This window comes from Anthonomus grandis, chromosome 9 (assembly GCF_022605725.1).
Source record: "Anthonomus grandis grandis chromosome 9, icAntGran1.3, whole genome shotgun sequence".
Classification (NCBI taxonomy): Eukaryota; Metazoa; Arthropoda; class Insecta; order Coleoptera; family Curculionidae; genus Anthonomus; species Anthonomus grandis.
The window spans coordinates 21,509,824-21,529,405 of record NC_065554.1 but is presented as its reverse complement, the minus strand read 5'-3'; the positions used below and the strand labels follow the sequence as shown (position 1 = coordinate 21,529,405).

At 32.1% G+C, this 19,582-nt stretch overlaps 1 protein-coding gene across 1 annotated transcript; it reads right to left on the bottom strand.

Moving 5' to 3' along the window:
- Positions 1 to 3,823: 3,823 nt before the first annotated feature.
- LOC126740290 (frizzled-7) lies at positions 3,824 to 15,108 on the bottom strand. The gene is made up of 4 exons (XM_050446249.1): positions 13,802 to 15,108; positions 5,358 to 5,600; positions 5,199 to 5,306; positions 3,824 to 5,111 (listed from the first exon to the last, which is right to left on the bottom strand). Exons 1-4 carry the CDS (start codon positions 14,952 to 14,954, stop codon positions 4,933 to 4,935), a joined length of 1,683 nt encoding a protein of 560 aa, XP_050302206.1. The 5' UTR covers positions 14,955 to 15,108; the 3' UTR covers positions 3,824 to 4,932.
- Between the last annotated feature and the right edge of the window lie 4,474 nt (positions 15,109 to 19,582).

The following is a 19,582-nucleotide window of genomic DNA, read 5'->3' as shown; positions in this document are numbered from 1 at the left end:
AAAGAAAAAAGAATTTTGAACTGACACTTGTTGAATATAATGCAAAGGATCAATATTAGTATTCACATCCTTGAGCAATAAATGAGGAATATTACAGTAATAATCATTTAAACTATTTAGTCTTACTTCTGGTTCTGAAACTTTCTTGTGAGAATGCCTGAAGTCATTTATAATTGACCAACATTCTCTCTGCCTATTTGAGGACATATTCAAGCGGTCACTATAATATTTAACCTTTGCTGCTTTTATCGTCTTTCTGTATAGACTACGATATTTCTGATGATAAAGAATAATGTTTGCATTAGTTGTAAACTAGCAGAACTTAGCCAAAAAACGGAGGTTTTTAGCTAAAGTTCTGAGGCCTGCTGTGACCCATGGTTTTCTATTTTTCATTTTAAGTCTCTTTTAAGGAAAACACTGATTGATCTTGTCACATAGATCTTGAAATCTGCTGGGATTTATATACATTTGATGTTGAATCTGATTCTAAGCTTAATATTCTTTAATTTGGTTCCTTAGTCCTGGACACTAAGGATTTTTAGACCGTACTTTTATTTCAATTACAATTATATCACCAAATCATTAAAACTTGGTGGTTCTTTCTATATAAAAAAAGAGTCTTCTTAGATTATAAGCAGATAAGCAGCATTGATGATGAGGAGAAAATTAATATTGAAAATTTAGGTATATAGACGTGTCTAAGATCAAGATTTCTTGTCAAGTTTAAGTCAATTTTCTCGTAAAAAATAATAATAAGACATTTATATTAGTCATCAAGAAATTAACAGCACTTAATCACAGAGTATATAGCACTAATCGGTCGGTATATTTATTACGACTGTATTGCAAAAATCCTAGCAAATATTTTAATCTTTCATTTAACAACAATAAAACAAATCCAAAGATTTGTAATTAAAAAAAAAGAGCTTAATATACTGGTGCTACAAGGTGACCAACAGGCTAATATGCAGATTTTCAGAGATATCCCTTAAACAACGGTTTCCTGCTGATTTCTGTTAAGGTCATAAAAAATTATGAAACTTAATTACGAACATATCATAATTACTATTATGTTTAATTAATTCATAAATATAATGTAAAAATGTAATCGATTCAAGCCGAGAATATCTATTTTATTAAAAAAAAATACCAAATTTTAATAATTTCATGGTAAAATCATATTATATAATTTTCAGCTTAATAAAAACTTATCCCATTCTTTTAATTTTAGAAAGGCCAACTTCCATCTCCTTTATGACTCGATCCTTGAAGCTGACTGGTCTACTGTGTATTTATCCTCTAACGTTAATAATGATGCATGTGGGGCCCTATATGATATATTGAATGGCATATTTGCCGCACACATTCCTCTTAAGCAGCAACATAAAAGAAGATTTCCAAATTATTATTCTCGAGAGTTGACTAAGAACATCTATAGGAAAGAAAAGGCTTTCAAGGACTTTAAAATGTACAATTCTCCATTCTTTCAAAGTAAATTCCATTCTCTTAGACGCCTTATCAAACTACAAATACGCAATGAATATAAGTTGTATATATCAAACACCGAAAGGAATATTTCTTTGGACCCATCTAGCTTTTGGAATTTTATTGGTTCTAGGAAGGCTGGCACAAGGATTCCTGGTATGATGAGGCTACCCGATGACGTGGTAATTAAAGACCCACAAGACATAGTTGATGCTTTTGCACTGTTCTTTGGTGAGGCATTTATACAATCAAATTTCATTAACCATTCGTCGACGTCTGATAATGTGCCCCACTTTGACATTTCCAACGTTGATGCTTCCCAGATTATTTTGGCTAGTAAAAAACTCAAAAATAAGTTAACACCTGGTGTAGACGGTGTGCCTCGCTTCTTGGTTAAAGATTGCATTGGTGTCCTGGCTGATCCGCTGATCTACATTTTCAACTTAATACTGTCAACAGAACAAATTCCTGAAATTTGGAAGACTGCTAAAATAATACCTATTTTAAAAGCTGGGGACTCTGATCAAATCGTGAACTACAGACCAATCTCATTACTCTGTAACTTCTCAAAAATTTTCGAAATTATCTTGAATCGGTCGCTATTTAGTCACGCAAAAGAACTCATCTCTGTAGACCAGCATGGATTTTTTAGCGGGCGATCTTGTGTTACTAACTTATCCTGTCTGTCTAGCCACATCTGTGAATCACTTGATGTTAATACTCAAGTCGATGTTATATATACAGACTTCCAAAAAGCCTTTGATCGGATAGATCACTATATTTTGCTGCATAAATTAACTCTGCATAAATTAAACTGGTTTTTTAGGGAGATTATTTAATTTATTTCATTCCTACTTGATTGGTAGATCTCAATATGTGGAATATGAGGGCTTTAAATCGAAACTTTTTAAAGTAACGTCGGGTGTGCCACAGGGCTCGAACCTGATGGGTCCGCTCCTGTTTAGTTTTTTTATAAATGACTTGATTGAGTCACTCACTTGGCATAGGCTGGCTTTTGCCGATGATTTGAAGCTATATTTAAATGTATATGGTTTGGAGGATTGTGTTTTTCTTCAGAACTGTCTAAATGCATTGGAGGTATGGTGCGCTAGCTGTTAACAGGTTAGGCTTGAATGCGGCTAAATGTAGTGTGGTCAGTTACTCTAGATCAAAAACACCCTTAAATTTTAATTACTTTATTAATGATACTATTTTGAGTAGATTAAAGCAAATTACTGATCTTGGTATCACCTTTGACTCTAAATTTACATTCGTTCCACACTTCAACAACATAGTCAAGTCAGCCCTGAGAAGGCTTGGGTTCATAATTAGAAGTTCTCAGAGTTTTACTTTGGAATCTACATTAAGACTGCTTTTCTGTTGCTTTGTGAAATCAAAACTGGAGTTTGGCTGCATTATATGGAACCCGCTCTATCAGAATCATGTTGGTCTCCTTGAATCTGTTCAGCGTAGATTTGGTAAGTTTTAAGCCTTCAGGCAGGATGCCATATATCCGGTAAGGGGGTTTGATCATCGGCAACTATTAACGCTGGATATGGAACGCTTCAATCTACATCCATTACATCTCAGAAGAATGATCTTCTCTGTAAAATTCCTGCATGGGTTACTGAATGGATTCATTGATAGTCCTGTACTTCTTTCTGGTGTACGTTTCATGGTGCCTAGGCTTAATGCTAGACATCCCCTAACATTCTTTCTGCCAAGGCCTCATACTAACATCCTGTTGAAATCGCCACTATATACAATATGCGCTATATTTAATCGGATCTGTGATCTGTCACATGTGCGATGTAAATTTCTCTCCGGTTCATGTGATTGTCGATATCTTGGTGGATCATTACTCTTGGGATTAAGACCCATGTGTTTAAGTTATAGTTAGTAGGTATATTGCAGTTAATTTAATTTTGTTGAATATGTGATTATCTTGTTAAACTTTTATAATTAAGTTTTATATCATATTAATAGTTATTTATTCTAATTTTTTGGATAACTTTTGAGATTGTGACTTTACTTTACTTTTTTTCTTTCTTTTAGGTTTGTTTGTGTGTGTGTTTTTTTAACTATATTTTTCATTGTTTTGCAACTGTTTCCTGTTATTGGGCAAGTTGCCTGTTGGAAATAAAGGCTTATTATTATTATATTAAAATAGAGGGCCGTTTAAATCCTTCGCCTCCCCAATATATAGGATGTCCATAACTTGAATCTTAAACTATGTTTAAAAAATCTTAACTCTAGTATGATTTTTAAAGTATATACATAACCCAGTACGTTTTTAAAAAAGGAAAGGAAGGCTACAGAAGAAAAAAACAAATCAGAATACAATTTATAAACATTTTATTGTAAATAATGTGTACAAAAAATAATCCAATAATATAGTTAAGGCAGTTTTTGCACTGGGTAATAAACAATATTTGCACATACGCATGTCTTACAATTTGACACTTAAAAAAATGTTAATTTCCTAAATTTTATGTAAAAGAAAGCCTTACATCTAATGTTAATATACATCGATTTACTCTAAATATTCAAAATTTCAACTTTCAACAGCTGATAGAGTATTCTTAAAACTTAAAACTAAAACGTTTCATTATATACTTAGCATAAAAAATCAGTCAAAAACTCAAATAAACTACCGAAAGTTTGAGATGTATCCCTTGGGTCAAAACAAGTGTTCGGCGGTGAATTTCAGGGTACTTAACATATATACATATTTTTACAACAAATAATACTACATAGATTATTTTGGACACTTACAAAGCAAAATATTGCTGCACGGTATATAAAACTAAATTCTAAAACAAAAATTTATAGCATAGAAAAATATTATGTACTATTCATTTTCTATTAATGTGCGTCGAGAAACGGATGCCATCTGGTTTATGACATATATCTTAAATTGTCGAAAATACTGTTTAAAATGTGCTGATTTAATCACAGTACGGTAGTTTAGAATAAGCGGAAGATATTATTTTTGTTTTCACTTATTGACGTTTTTTTAGAGCCACCCTATAGCGGTATTGACATAGAGTAGAGGCACTTAAGTTTTAAATTCATTTTTGTACAGGGCAAAAATGGTAAATCTCTATGGGAACAAATTAATACTTGAAGATATCCTAAGATAACAATATTATTTTAAAGAATATTCAAATACAGATCGGATGCATTGCTTAAGATAAAAATCTTATTTCACAAAGTATTAAATACAGAGTCAATAAACAATAATTGTAAATAGCGGCAACTTTTTCAAAAAATTTTTTGTTTTCTAATAAGCAACCCGATCAATTGTTAAAAACACTTAACAGTTGTGGTACAACATTAAAAATATATATTTTTCATTCCCTTATTCCCCTTTGTCACAATTTGACAAATCAGTCATTAATGATGTGTGATGTTTGATACTTAGTATCATAATATTAAGCCTGTAAATTAGACATAGGCCTCTACACGTCTTTTCTTTAAACTATTAAAGAAAACGCGCCAACTGTGAACGGTTTTTCCAAATCCGGACCAAATCCAGACACTGGAAGTGATGCCCACAATCATGGTCATGAGATATTTGAGCATAAATGCCTCAAAGTATGGGTAAGATTTTGTATATTTGCTCCCTAAATGCAACAAAAAATAATTGTAAATATTGATATATTTTTTTAATCATTAATATGTAAATAATGAAGCAATTAAATCAGCCTTACCTGAAATTGGACAAGGCACAGAGTATTTGGTATTATAGCAAATGTCACCCCACCATGTCTTCATCCAATCATCATAGTAGGAACTCTCATAGAACAAACATGCAATAACTAAAATACATTCATTAAAATTCTAAGCTAGCCTCAAATCAAACCTCTTACCGATCAGGGCAGGTAAGGTGTACAAAACTGAAAAAATTCCAATTCTTATCATTAATTTCTCCAGTTTTTCTGTTTTGGTTCCCTCATGTTTCATTACTGTCCTAATGCGGAATAGAGAGACAAAACCACTGGTAAGAAAAATAGTTCCTAGTACCAGATAAACCACTAGAGGGATTAAGACAAATGTCCGCATGGCTTCCACATTCCAAATACCTACATAGCATACCCCACTCAGGACATCACCTACAGATAAAGTCAGGTGTTATATGTAGATTCTTTATAAATAAAAAATAGAAAATCAGAACATCTTTTATTAAAAATATAAGGGCATAGAATTTGCTGATGAAAATGGAATGTCATTTAAATAAATACCATTAAGATTGACTTAACTAAAGTTTAAATTAAGTATTTTTTGTTTAAGATGTTATATAATTTATTACACATACAGATTGAAATTGAAAGAGAAAGTATAAGTTCAGAGTATATCTTTTCTTGAAATATTATTGTGTTGCAATAATATTTAAATGAACATTTAGACAGAATCAAAGATATATCTAGTAAGAATTTGTATTTACTTCTATGTATATTTCTTGTACATAATTTGAAAAAGACCATATAAGTGAGATGAAGTCAAACTTTATTTGTTATCTGAAGAAATGCATATTTCATGTAAATCTATTGTTAAATAACAACCATAAAAACATATATATGAATATTAATAATTATATGACAAACCACTAAAACCCTTAAATGAATGAATACTGATCTAGTTATAGTAAGCTTGTTTCTTTCAGAATAGCTTTATCAATCACAATAAGATACAGTGAAAGCTCCCATAAGCGGACACTCACGGTTCCGTAACTTTTGTCCGCTTATGGGAGGTGTCCGTTTAAAAGAAAGTATGTGAGTATAGACTATAAATAACGAGGTATATAATCATGAGGAAATGAGGTAATACATAATCATGAGAAAAATGAAACAGAAACTCGCCACATTTTTAAAGTATGTATTTATGCTATATATCTATACGTATGTATACGCATACAAAAACATAAATGCTTCAATATGTACATGGTACGAGAATAAAAAAAAACATTATTTTTTAGCTTTTTGAAAAAAGTTTAAAATGTTTGTCTGACGAAATTTCACCATCTTTTGCTGAAGGAGACAATTTTCGTAATAACTTTCTAAATTTTTTAAATGTTGAAATGCAGTGAAATCATCTTTAGCAAATTTTTTCAATATAGAAATATGACTTAGAGCTTCCCCATATGAATTTCTAGTTTTTGAACCTCTTAGTGAGTCCACCAGTTCCACTTCTTCTTCTGAGTCGTTTAAACTACCATATTCAAGTTGGCCTGGGCTTTCTACATCCAAATTCGAAAAGTTGTCAATGGAATTTTCTTTTGTTGTTATGTTATTGTCCAGGCCAGGAAATCGTCTACTTTCTGGGGGTCTGCTACTCCTAAATGTTTGGCATGTCGCAGTAACTAAGCAAGTGTCGCTAAAGACAGATCGTCTTCAGCATCGCAATAATTTTGCTCAGCAAATTCTGAGCTAAATCCACTTTTTCTGAATCCAGCTTTGCCAAAACAGTTCTTAATTGTAGAGGAATATACTTTATCCCATGCTGTTTTTATAAAATACAAAGCTTCTCAAAAACACATTAATAGACTTTGTAAGCTCAGATAAGCTTTGGATATCGTCAATTTTTGTTAAAATATGTTTAAAAAAAAATGCCGATAATAAAATTTAAAGTTCTGTATAATACCTTGATCCAAGGACTGACAAACTGAAGTTGTATCTGGTGGTAAAAATATAATTTTCACATTTTTCATTTTCCGATCACGAGGATGAGAGCATGCATTGTCTAAAAATAAAAGAACTTGCCTTTTTTGGATTCCCATTTTCCGGTCGAATTCCAGTAACCACTCAGACATGATTTTTCGGGTCATCCATGCCTTTTTGTTGGATTTCCAAGTCGCTGGTAGATCCTTAATAGCAACCTTTTTTTAAAGCACGGGGACGAGCCGCTTTCCCGATCACAATCAAATCGCATTTTTCACCGGCCATATTTGCACAGAATAAAATGGTTAGTGTATCTTTAGAAAACTTTCCACCCACACATCGATACCTCAATTCAATAACGTAACAAATAAAAATGACCGATATTTAAGAAAATAAAGAATATTGAATTTTATGCATTATAAGCCAAAATATTTTTCTCCACTGTATTTTTGTATGTATGCAAATAAAAGTCTAGGTATAAATGGTGCTTAAGTTTTGGAAATTTTTTATTTAAAGTAATAAAAATTTTAACTTTTGATGAGTCGTTATAATAATGAACTAAATTTTTTGTAAACATGTTGATAATAAATATATTATGGACATGTAAAGCAAAATTATGATAATATTATGGACTTTAACGATAAAATATTATTAAATATTATATTTTCTATTAAAAATTAAAAAAAAGATTTCTGAATTAACCATACAGAACAGGTACACCTTACCCTGTGCAACTATTTTTACTCTTGCATGACTCACACTTTAAAAAATTTTACACAGAACTGCCAATTTCATTTGCTCCTGTTTTAGCAATTCTTTCATGCCAAAAAAGCAAAATTTATTCTTTGTAAATTATAAAAAGTATTAATTTCACTACAAGGTATATAAATACTGAAGATCAAAACACAAAACTTGAATGTTGTTGTCACTTAATTTAATATAATTAATTTATCCTTGACAGTATATTTTTTTTCAATAAATTATATTAATATTTACTTTTAATTTCGTTTTTTTGCTTATTTCCATTCACCTAGGTGACCCAGAGACCACATTAATCTTTTTTAGGAACATGAAAAGCAATATTCGCTTTTGTTTGAATTTTGCTTTTGCTTTAATTAATTTTAATAATTAAAAGTTTAATTTATTAAAAATTGCAGATTACATTATAGTAATATTTAAACTTCTATCTGAGTATTCTTTATTTGTGCCTTCCTGGAAATAATGGATACTTGGTATACTTTATCTTCAATCTATAATGTGTAATTTACCCTCTTTTATGCTACTGTATGTTGCAGTAATTTCGGAAATACGATTCGATCGGTAACGTGAAGAAATACGACTTACGTTGATCATCGGATATTTTTGTTGAACATTTAATTCGTGACTTTTCGTTTCGTTCGTCGACATGATTCTTTCATTTTCTTTTCTTCACCTATTTTTTTAATGTATTTATAAATCTGTGTCCCAAATTTCTTTTTATTCTTTTTATATTTTTTTTTAGGTTTTCTTAGCCCTTTTCAAGTTAATTTTTATGGTTGTTGGCAAATTTCCGTTTTCAATATTATCTCTATCATAATTAGATGAATAGGATGCCGATGGTCTATATTTTCTAGCTGCTACATTATCATCACTGTCTTCATCAGTATAGTAAAATAAAAAAAACTAAGATCTTAAAACTGTATTTTTAATAAAATAAGTTCTTAAAATTGTTTTTAAACCCACCATATTTTCTTCTAATGAATGACTTTTAGCCATTTTACTTAATATAAATTCACTTAGTAATTTATAAATACTAAAGCAACTCAAAACACACCTCATTACTAAAATAATAAAATCAATATATTTCTATACCGTAGCAAGTCGAGTTGTTACATTATAGAAATAAGACAAATATAAATTTAGAGTTGTTCCATATTTAGGCGGCACAATCTTTAAAATACAATACAAAATATGATTTTTTAACTATGGCAACTGATAAATTAGTATATTCTGATAGTAATAGACATAATAAGTAAAATTTGAAATTTTTGGACTTGTTACTTTATTGAACTGTTGTATCGACATGTTTCTCCTTTAAGGGACAGAGTTTTGTCGGGCAATGCGCGAAATAAAAAGTCCACTTTCATCTGCGTTGTACACGTCTTCTGGTTTGTAGCCAAGCAACATGGACATGACGAAGTTTCTCCAAAAATTGTGACACATCATCTTGATTTACTGCAGCAGCTTCGCCAGATATGCATTTGAAACTCACACTATGTCTCTTGCGCGACTTTTGCAGCCACCCGTCGGACGCACTGAAATTATTATAGCCCAAAGTAATGGCGATTTATTTGGCTTTCATTTTCACGAATGGCCCTGAGATTGGAATGTTCTGACTTCAAGCTTTCACAAACCACTCAAAACATGTTTTGTCTATAGCAAAACCTTTCTTTTTTTAAAAATCCTTCTTTTGATTTATATTAGTTCCTGATTGCCATTTACTCCTGATATCTTCCTTATTTTTGGCAATTTCAGCTGCTTGCGTTTTCCCAATATTAAACCTCTTTGCCAAATGACGAACTGAAACACTTTCTCTGTCTAATACATTAACAACTTCCATCTTTTCCTTTAACGAGAGCATCATTTTTTTTGGTGCCATTTTACAGTTACAATAATAAAATATCTCAATCAACTACGAATTTGCCTGAACTGAAGATAAACCAGAAGATTACATACTGGCTAGCCAACGCAATGCGTAAATGGGGAATCACCTAATGTAAATCGGGGAATTATCGAATTTTATGTATGTAGATATGTGCATTGCAATAAGCGGAACTAAAAATCGTCCGGGTATTAGAGTTTCGCGTCCGCTTATGGGGGATTTTTTGATCACACACAGAAAAATTTAGTGTCCGCGTCTGTTTATAAGAGCGTCCGCTTATCGGAATGCATTTAACATTGAAAATGATATGCTGAAATTCGGTTCCAGGAACTTTGTCCGGTTAAAAGAGATGTCCGCTTATAGGAGCTGTCCGCAAGGAGAGCTTTCACTGTATATGTAATGATCCTATTCAGCTTACTCTAAATACAGAAAACAAGATTAATATGTATATATATAGACAACATGGAAAAAAAGGGCCTAAACCAAGTAAATTCCATGATGTACACTATCCGACAAAAGTAGAGAAACTTTTTAAATTTGCGTTTTATTTGAATACTTCAAAACTAATGCAGTTCTACACATAATGAAAATCAACAATAATTGTTAAGACTTAATTTGTATAAAGTAAAATAAATTGTAGAAGAAAATCCTAAGATTTAATTTAATTAAACAAAATATTTATGAGACAAAAGTAGAGAAACTAAATTTTATTCCAAAAGTACAAGTTATTTCTTATTTCTATCTTAGAAAAATTAATAGTAAGTAGAGTATCCCTTATTGGCAATCACCTCGCGGCATCGATTTGGCATGGATTCCAACAGTTTCATAATGGTTTCCTCTCCAATAGAATTCCAGGAATCTTGTAAAACTTTTATAAGATCATTTTTATTACTGATCTGATGTTGCCTTACACGCCGGTCTAGTTCCTCCCAGAGGTTTTCAATCGGGTTAAGATCGGGACTTTGCGCAGGAAAGTCCATAACCCTAATATTTTCCGATAAAAACCAATCTTTGACAACCTTTGATTTATGTTTGGGGTCGTTATCTTGTAGGAATATCCAAGTCAAAGGTAAATTATCCTCAGCAAAGGGTAGCATTACATTTTGTAGGATGTCTAAATACACAAATCGATCCATGATACCCTCAATGATGTGTAATGGTCCTGTACCGAACCCAGAGAAGCAACCCCATACCATGCAGGAGCCACCACCATGCTTTACCGTAGGCTGTGTATATCTTGGATCGAATCTTTTGCCTTGTGGTCGATGTACCCATGAGATTCCATCGGACCCAAACAAATTGAACTTACTTTCATCAGTAAAAAGAACTTTTTTCCAGTCGTTGGTTGTCCAATGCAAATATTTTTGTGCAAAGTTGAGTCGGGCCTTCTGATTCTTCTTGCTAATAAACGGCTTTTTAGCGGCTCTTCTACTAAATAATCCTCCTTCCCTCAGTCGTCTTTGTATGGTCTTAGAACTAACATTAACACCAGGTAATTCACTTAAAATTTTATTTGCTGATTTGTGAGGATCAGACTGGGCAATTCTTTTTATCATCATTTCCATGTGTTTGGTTGTTTTTCTTGGGCGGCCACTTTTTTTAATGCTTTTTGTTGAATTTCGTGTTTTAAAATTAGAAATTGTCTTGCTAACAACGGACTTATGCAAATTAAGCGTTTTACTAATGTCCACTTGTCGTATACCACTCTTGTGTGCATCAACTATTTTTCTACGAAGGTCTTCAGACAAATATCTTCCGCGAGGCATGTTGTGATTAAAAAAACTATGCAAAACTATCAACAGAACTCACGTAAAGCGAACTAAATACTAAATTTGGACGATTGATATTTAGGTTTCTCTACTTATGTCCATCCGAAAATATTTGAATTCTTTTATTGTAAATAAACAACTGATAAGAGGCATGTAAAATGCGGTAAAAAAACGCAGTAGTTGAGAACTACAATATTTGTAGTAAATATTTAATTTAAATACATGGTTTCCGTAAATCAAAGAATTTTTAGAAGTTTCTCTACTTTTGTCCGATAGTGTAACTTAACAATTTTATTACCATACAGAGGTAACTAAAAACATCTTTAATTTTTTTAAATATACTTTGTCCCTGAACATTTCTTATATCTATTGGCAAGCTATCATATAACTTAGCACTATAATGATAAACAGATTTTAATCGGATATTCCTTTGTATTTTTGGTCTATAGAATTTATTCTTTTGCCTAGTAGAGTTATAATGTATAATATTCACATTAACAAATTTAATAGGAGGATTCTTTTTACTTATAACATAATGTACATAAAGAAGTAATTTCAATTCATGAAGGTTGTCTAAGTTTAAAAATTTTACCTTGTATAACTTATAGCTAGGGTAGCAATGGGGTAATGGTTCTTTTAATTACTGTAAATATGTGCATAATATAATGGCTTACTTATTTTATGTTTAAGTAAGTAAGTATTACTAGGGTTGCTAGTTGTTTTTTTTCCTTGTTTTTATTAATTGTTATTGTTTCTTGTACTAACTTTAATTCAGTTATCCCTTCAGTTATATTTTTATTTAGAAATTGGTTTTGTAATACCTAGGTAAGGAGAAGGTGCAATTAATATTCCTTGGAAATTTCCCTAAAAATCCATAGGGCTAGAAAATGCTGTAAGTTCTCCCTAGAAGTATGGCATCACTGTATGAATGCTGTTGCTCATGCTAAAAAGATTGGAGGGAGGAGCAATATCTCCAATTGCTTGCCTGAATCATTTTTTGTTGTGCTTTAATTTCTAGCTTGGTGTTTTCTCATTTTAATTTATGTACTATTACTACAAATTGTAATATTTTTGTCCTAATACCATTAATATGTCAGTTCCATGACACTGCTATTAATCAATAAACCTAAATATTTAACAACTGATGCACTTTAATGTGTTTGATTATCAAATAAATGTAGATATGTCCTTACCCTTTATCATAATATTACTTGTAGCTTCATTTTTAAGTTTGTATAATTTGCATAATATTTTCAGATTCCTTAATCATACTCATTCATTAATCCTACTAGAGTTTAAGTGAATTTGTTTATTGATGGTTGTATGTATTTTAATCACTTCTGTTAAATGTCATTTCGTAACTATGAATCTACATATTATTGGCATTGTTTATACCTTAATTTTTATTTAATTGAAATAGTTCATTAATTTAATTAAGGAATATGGAATCCATGGCAGATGCTTGTGTAAAAATCACATTTCAATTAACTGATTAAAATGATAGAATAGTATTGTAAATTTTATATTGACATTTTAAATGAAACTTAAAACATATGTAGCTTTATAAGTCTTATGTTCATGGGTAAAAATAATTTGCTGACCAAAAATCAAAATGTGCTACCAAAGCTATTTATCATCAAAAACTATGCGAAATCGATAACTGATGTTACTATACATATAAGTGCTTGCTACCAAAAAATAATCGAAATAGCACCCCTCTAAGGGGTAGTTTGTTCTTATCAATTTCTAATAAAAATGTGCTACCAAAACTATTTACCGCCGGAAACTATTCAAAATCGATAACTGATGTTACTATACATATAAGTGTTTGCTACCAAAAAATAATTGAAATAACACCCCTCCAAGGGGTAGTTTGTATTTGTCAATGTCTAATAAAAATGTGCTAAAGTCCAGTGCAACGATATAGATTGACAAATACAAACTACCCCTTAGAGGGGTGTTATTTCAATTATTTTTTGGTAGCAGGCTGTCATACATATACTGCTATTAGATATTAAGTTTGAACAGTTTCTGTCTGTAAATAGCTTTTGTAGCAGGCTTTTATTCTTGGTCAGCAAATTACACACAACCTATGTTCATTGACTTTACTGAGATGCCTTTGATCATATATACATATATTGATAATTATTTGTAATTTTTATTGGATTAGATTAGACTTATGTATGTAAATTATGGAAAAGCCATGTATTTTTAAAAAATATTGTATACTATTTTATTCTACTTACCATCGACTTTTCCCATACCCAAAATAGCCATAGTCTTGACTGCAGGTACTGCCCAAGCTGTTGAATGAAAATAGTGAGAATTTGCCTCAATGGCTTCATGTCCCCACTTTAACCCGGCTGCCAAAAACCATGTCAATGTTAAAATAACCCACCAAATACTAGAGGCCATACTGAAGAAGTACAACATCATAAACAAAATGGTACAAAACTCATGTTTGATACCTTGAGTAATGGTACTAACACTCACATTACCATGCTTTGATGGAAATGGTTCACGACAGGCGATACTGTCTCCCACAAAGAAACCTACTAAATAGGCACATGCCACCATAAAATAACATACTGACAAAAATATTATCGGTCTTTCTGGGTAACGGAATCTGTCGGTATCTATTAGAAATGTGCATATGGTAAATAGGCAGCTAACTGAGCACAACATGGCCCAAATACCCACCCAGACTCTTGAAAACTGTCTTTTGGCTTCATTGAAAAACATCATGTGACAAGGGGCTCCACAGTTTTTCTCAACCTTATTACCAACTTTAAAACTATACTCCAAAACGCTAGGCACTTTAAATTGTTCTGGACAAACAAATCCAAAATTTTTACCCTTTGTAGGTATGTCAAAATGGTTTGCATATTTAGATTTTGAGGTACTGGTACTGTGGGTACTCGCGGGTACAGTTAATTTATTTTGCCCCACACAAAGCTGGTCTCCCAGAGTGTTATCTGGATACAGATCACAATTTAGACTAGCTGGCCAAGGAAATCCAAACTTAACCATAATACCTTCGCAACCCTCCTTAGCTGAAAGACACAAAGCCCTGCATGGTGGTATAGGGTGCTCCAATATAGTACAAACAGGGGCAAAAACTGAACATAAAAAGAATTTCAAGTCTGGACTGCAATTAACCTTCACTAAAGGGAAGTAGGGATGGACCTCAAGACCAGCTTCTTCCTGTCTACTGTGTCCCAATAAATTCGGCATTATGGTTTGGTTATACGCTATGTCACTGCAAAAAGGGATGGTAATGGGTTGGCAATTGTCGTGTGAAGGAAGAACGTCTTCGCCATCACTGACTCTGGTAGTGCCGTAATGAACGCAGTCGCACCCGCTGGATAACAGGAGCAACACGAACAAAATTGAAACCATTTTTGGGTTCTTATGGTTAACTTGCGGTATATTAGCTAAATAATAGAACTTTACTTGACATTTTTACTGGAATTTTAAGAGAAATTTTGGATAAAAACTAAAAAAAAAACATAAACAAAGTGATACAATGGATAATGGTGGCGAGGTCGTGACAATTGACATTTGACAAGAATGAGAAATTCACTGGGGGGGGAGAATGACGTTGCCGGATTTAATTTTATTTATTTAAGGAAAACTCATTATACAATTATCAAAGTAAAGGTAGGCACACACATACAGTTTTTCCTCAAGGCAAAACTGTGCAGTTCGATTTTATTTCAAAAAGGTTTCTCCACACACGGACTGAAAAATACATCAGTTCGTGGCTCATTTTTGTTTAAAGTAATTAAAATGGGATCTCCGTAAAAACTTCAATGATGTAAGTGTCTCTTGTGATACTAGGGTTGTGTAGTCGGCTCTATCAGACCATGAAGCCGTATTACCTAAAATTAATTTAAAAATTCGAAATTCTAAACTGGTAAGAAAGGATATACAGGGTGTTTCGGGAGGAAAGGGAAATATTTTGGGAACATATTCAGAAGGTCGAAATAAGATAAATTAACCCATATGTTTTAATCCGATTCTTAACCCTTTCTGAAATAATCGGCTCTAAAGTTTTCTTTGTAAATTTTTGGAATAATTACGGTCTCTGTACTTCTAACTCACATTGCAGGTCTTTCATTATTTATTTTATTTATTTATTTATTTATTTATTTATACACGGGATCAACCCCATTACAAAAAACATATATATTTCTGAAAAAGAAATAAAAGCTATTCTACCTAACCACTTATTACTAATTAACAATAATTATCAGACTTAATCTTAATACCAAGGATAATTAAACCGTTTTACAAATAGTAACAATATTCTCTCAAAATCAGAACAATTAACAATGCAAAATTAGCTAAGAAAAAACGAAATATATTATTATCAATGACAATAATCAAATGTATTTCAAATTATTAATCATGGAGCAAAATTAATTCAAAAAACAAAATCCTACAAACTCTTAATAAGACTCCTAAAATGCAATAAGGAAATTCCCAAAACTTCAATTCCAGTAGAGTTTAGCAGCCTCAAGGTCCTTTCGACAGGCGAGTGCATAGCATAGTTGGTACGATGATAAGGCAAAGAAAACAATCGATTTGCCCTCAGATTACGGTATGGAATATTAAATGAAATCCTATTAAGTAGTTCGGGACAAATCACAAGGCCATTCAAAAGTTTATAAATATACACCAAATCATTCTCAGTGCGTCTCCTAAGTAAACTCCGCATATTCAGCGAGTTCATTGCTTCATCATAACAATGGTCATTAGGAACTGGAATGCGAAGTTTATAAAGGCAGAATCGTAGAAATTTATTTTGAACCCTCTCCAGTGCCATACAATTATTCATGTACAGAGGAGACCAAATTATTGATCCATACTCCAACAAAGAGACAACAAGTGATATGTACAACCTTTTGCAAGTTTCAACCGACAGATCCTTATAATTGCGCAGGACAAAACCAAGGACCTTAGATGCTTTAGTTATAATAGTATTTGCATGGGTATTAAAATTCAATTGTTCATCAAAAAAGATACCAAGGTCCTTTACTACTTCAGTGTACCTAAGATTAACATTATCAATAGTATAGGAGGAAGTTACCCGTTTGTTTCTTTTGTAGAAACTAATGTAACTGCATTTATCCACATTCAGAGCCAAACTATTACCAACACACCATTCACACAATCTATTCGAATCATCTTGCAAGAGAACCATGTCTTGTTCTGAACTGATCACCCTATAAAACTTTAAATCATCGGCAAATAACAAAAAAATACTATTTTTAAAGCAAACCAAAATATCATTAATGAAAATATTGAACAACAGGGGAGAACAATGACCACCCTATGGAACCCCAGAGGTCACACTGATAAGATGCGACCTGGCATCCCCAATTTGTACCTGCTGAAATCTGTCAGAAAGAAAACTTGCAAACCAGGCCACCAAACAATCTGAAAAACCAAAAAGTCTCAATTTTTCTAATAATAAGCTATGGTTGACACTGTCAAATGCCTTGGAAAAGTCTGTATATATTACATCCACTTGTTCACCCCTCTCCAAAGCACTTAACAGAGCACCCTGATACAGCAAAAGTTTGTAATAGCAGTTTGTAATAGCAGACTTGCCACGACTGATTATTGTTTGGTAATACCTATTTTAATTGACTGGTAGTTTTGACAAGCATCGTTGTCAGTTTGATTAATTCGAGTGTTTAAATTTGAAAAGAGCAAGGTTTCCATTACGTAATTCACCCCTAGGGATACATGATAGTATGCTACATGATACATGATATTCGTGTATCGTATTTCTTAGACAATCATTTTCCTGATCGTTGGATTGGCAGAGAGGAGTACCTCAAGTTTGGCCAATGAGGTCACCAGGCTTAAATCCTCTGGATTATTGCATCTGGGGCGGATGAAAGCTCTAGTGCATGAAACACCAGTAGAAACCGTAGACTCCACAATAAAATTTTGAATGCTTCAAATATTATTAAAAACAATCCCCAAGCAATTAAACGCGCAACACGAGCGCTTAACAAACGTGCTGCAACTTGCCTTGATGTTGGTGGGGGTATTTTCGAAAACATTTTAAATTAGTGAAATTTTGTTTTTTTACTAGTATTTGTTTGTGTTGCTTTTAAAATATAAAATCTTACAAAAAAACTTCAGAACCGATTATTTCAGAAACGGTTATTTTGACCTTCTGAACATGTTCCCAAAATATTTCCTTTCCCTCCCGAAACACCCTGTATAACAAATCAAGTTTTTTAGGATTAAGAAATAATTGCAATAAAATTAATTGGAATGAAATTTATATGTCATCTGATCTACTAAATGAAGTTAATGCTAAACTAGTCAGCTTATTTGAGAAGTATTTTCCTTTAAAAATTATAAAACAAAAAATAAGAAAGACATGGGTGACAAAGGGAATCAAGGTTTCTTCGAGAAATATCAGGTTTTTTGCATACTCTTAGGAAATATAACTGCTCAGAATTTTTACATAAATTTTTGTAATAAATGTAAAACCATATTATATAAATCTCATGCTAAGAAAAATTATTATTATAGTAAAATTTGTACTGCGAAAGATAGAATAAAGGAAATTTTGCGCATAGTGAATGACTTAAGAGGGAATCGAAATAACAAGGGTAATTATCAGGGCGATATGGATCCGAAAAAACTCAATAACTTTTATTGCTGAGAATTTGGGAAAAAATATATATTCTGATATTATTCTTTTGTCATTTTTAAGGAATCTGTCTGTATGAGATTCATTTTGTTTGTATCACCCTGACTTAAACGAAATTAAAAAAGTATTAATTTCTATTAAAAAGGCAGGTATTGATGGCATTTCAGTTAAGTTGTTTATAAATCTGCCAGATTCTGTACTTGTCGAGTTATGTGTAGTTATAAAGATTTCTTTTGACAGGGGAGTTTTCCCTGATAGTGTGTATACGGCTTTGGTGAAACCTCTTTTTAAGGGCTGTGACACTAATAACCCTTCATGTTTTTGGCTGATCTCAATGCTTCCAACTCTATCAAAAATAATCGAAAAAATTGTCAAAATTAGAATTACTTCAAGTCTTGACAGGCACAATTTATTAAATAGCAACTAGTTTGGTTTTCGGGACGGAAAGAGCATCACCAGTAGATGCAGTTTTTAAACTTTTGGAGAAACTCTATTTGGGATTAAACAAGGGAGAGATGGCTGCGTCGGCATTTTATGATTTTTCCGAGGCCTTTGATAGTGTGGATCGTAAAATATTGCTGCAAAAGCTACCTATTGCTATAGATTTAGATGCTGTTCTTTGATGTGGCTTGAGTCATATCTAGCAAATAGAAGACAGGTGGTTAAGGGCCAACACAGTACTTTGTATGTGCAGAATATTGATCGTGGGGTTCCTCAAGGATCGGTTCTTGGTCCTTTATTGTTTCTCATTTACATCAACACTCTAGCGTCTATCAGTATTAACTAGCATCTATCAGTCTAATCAATATTATTATTGTGGCTAGGAACAAATAACAATACATTGCAAGAAACAATAAACAATGATATTAAACTTATTAAAAATTGGTGTGACGCAAACAAGCATACTAGAGGCTATCTTAGTCTTTCCTGTTTGAGGGTTAATCTTAATAATATGTCTTAATTCGTTTAAAACAAGAGAAACTTCGTAAACAAATAATAATAATAATAATAATAAAGCGCCTTTATTTAGCAAATACATAGTTTTACATAGTTTTGCCTTCGAAGGCGAAGATTAGCTAAAAGCTACTCTTAAACTCTTAACCTTCTTAAATTACACAAAAAAAAAAACAAAATAAACAAACATAAATCAGTAGAAAATAAAACAATATTCATTTGACAGAAATAAGAAAATCTTTTGATTTACCTAAATGATTCCTGTAGAAACAGGTTCTTGAAATGTTTTTTAAAAACATACAGGCCATTGCTAAAATCAGGCCTAAAGACGTTCACAAATTTGACTGCGTTGTAAGTGAATGATCGTTCAAAGAGAGCCATTGAGTGATGGGGC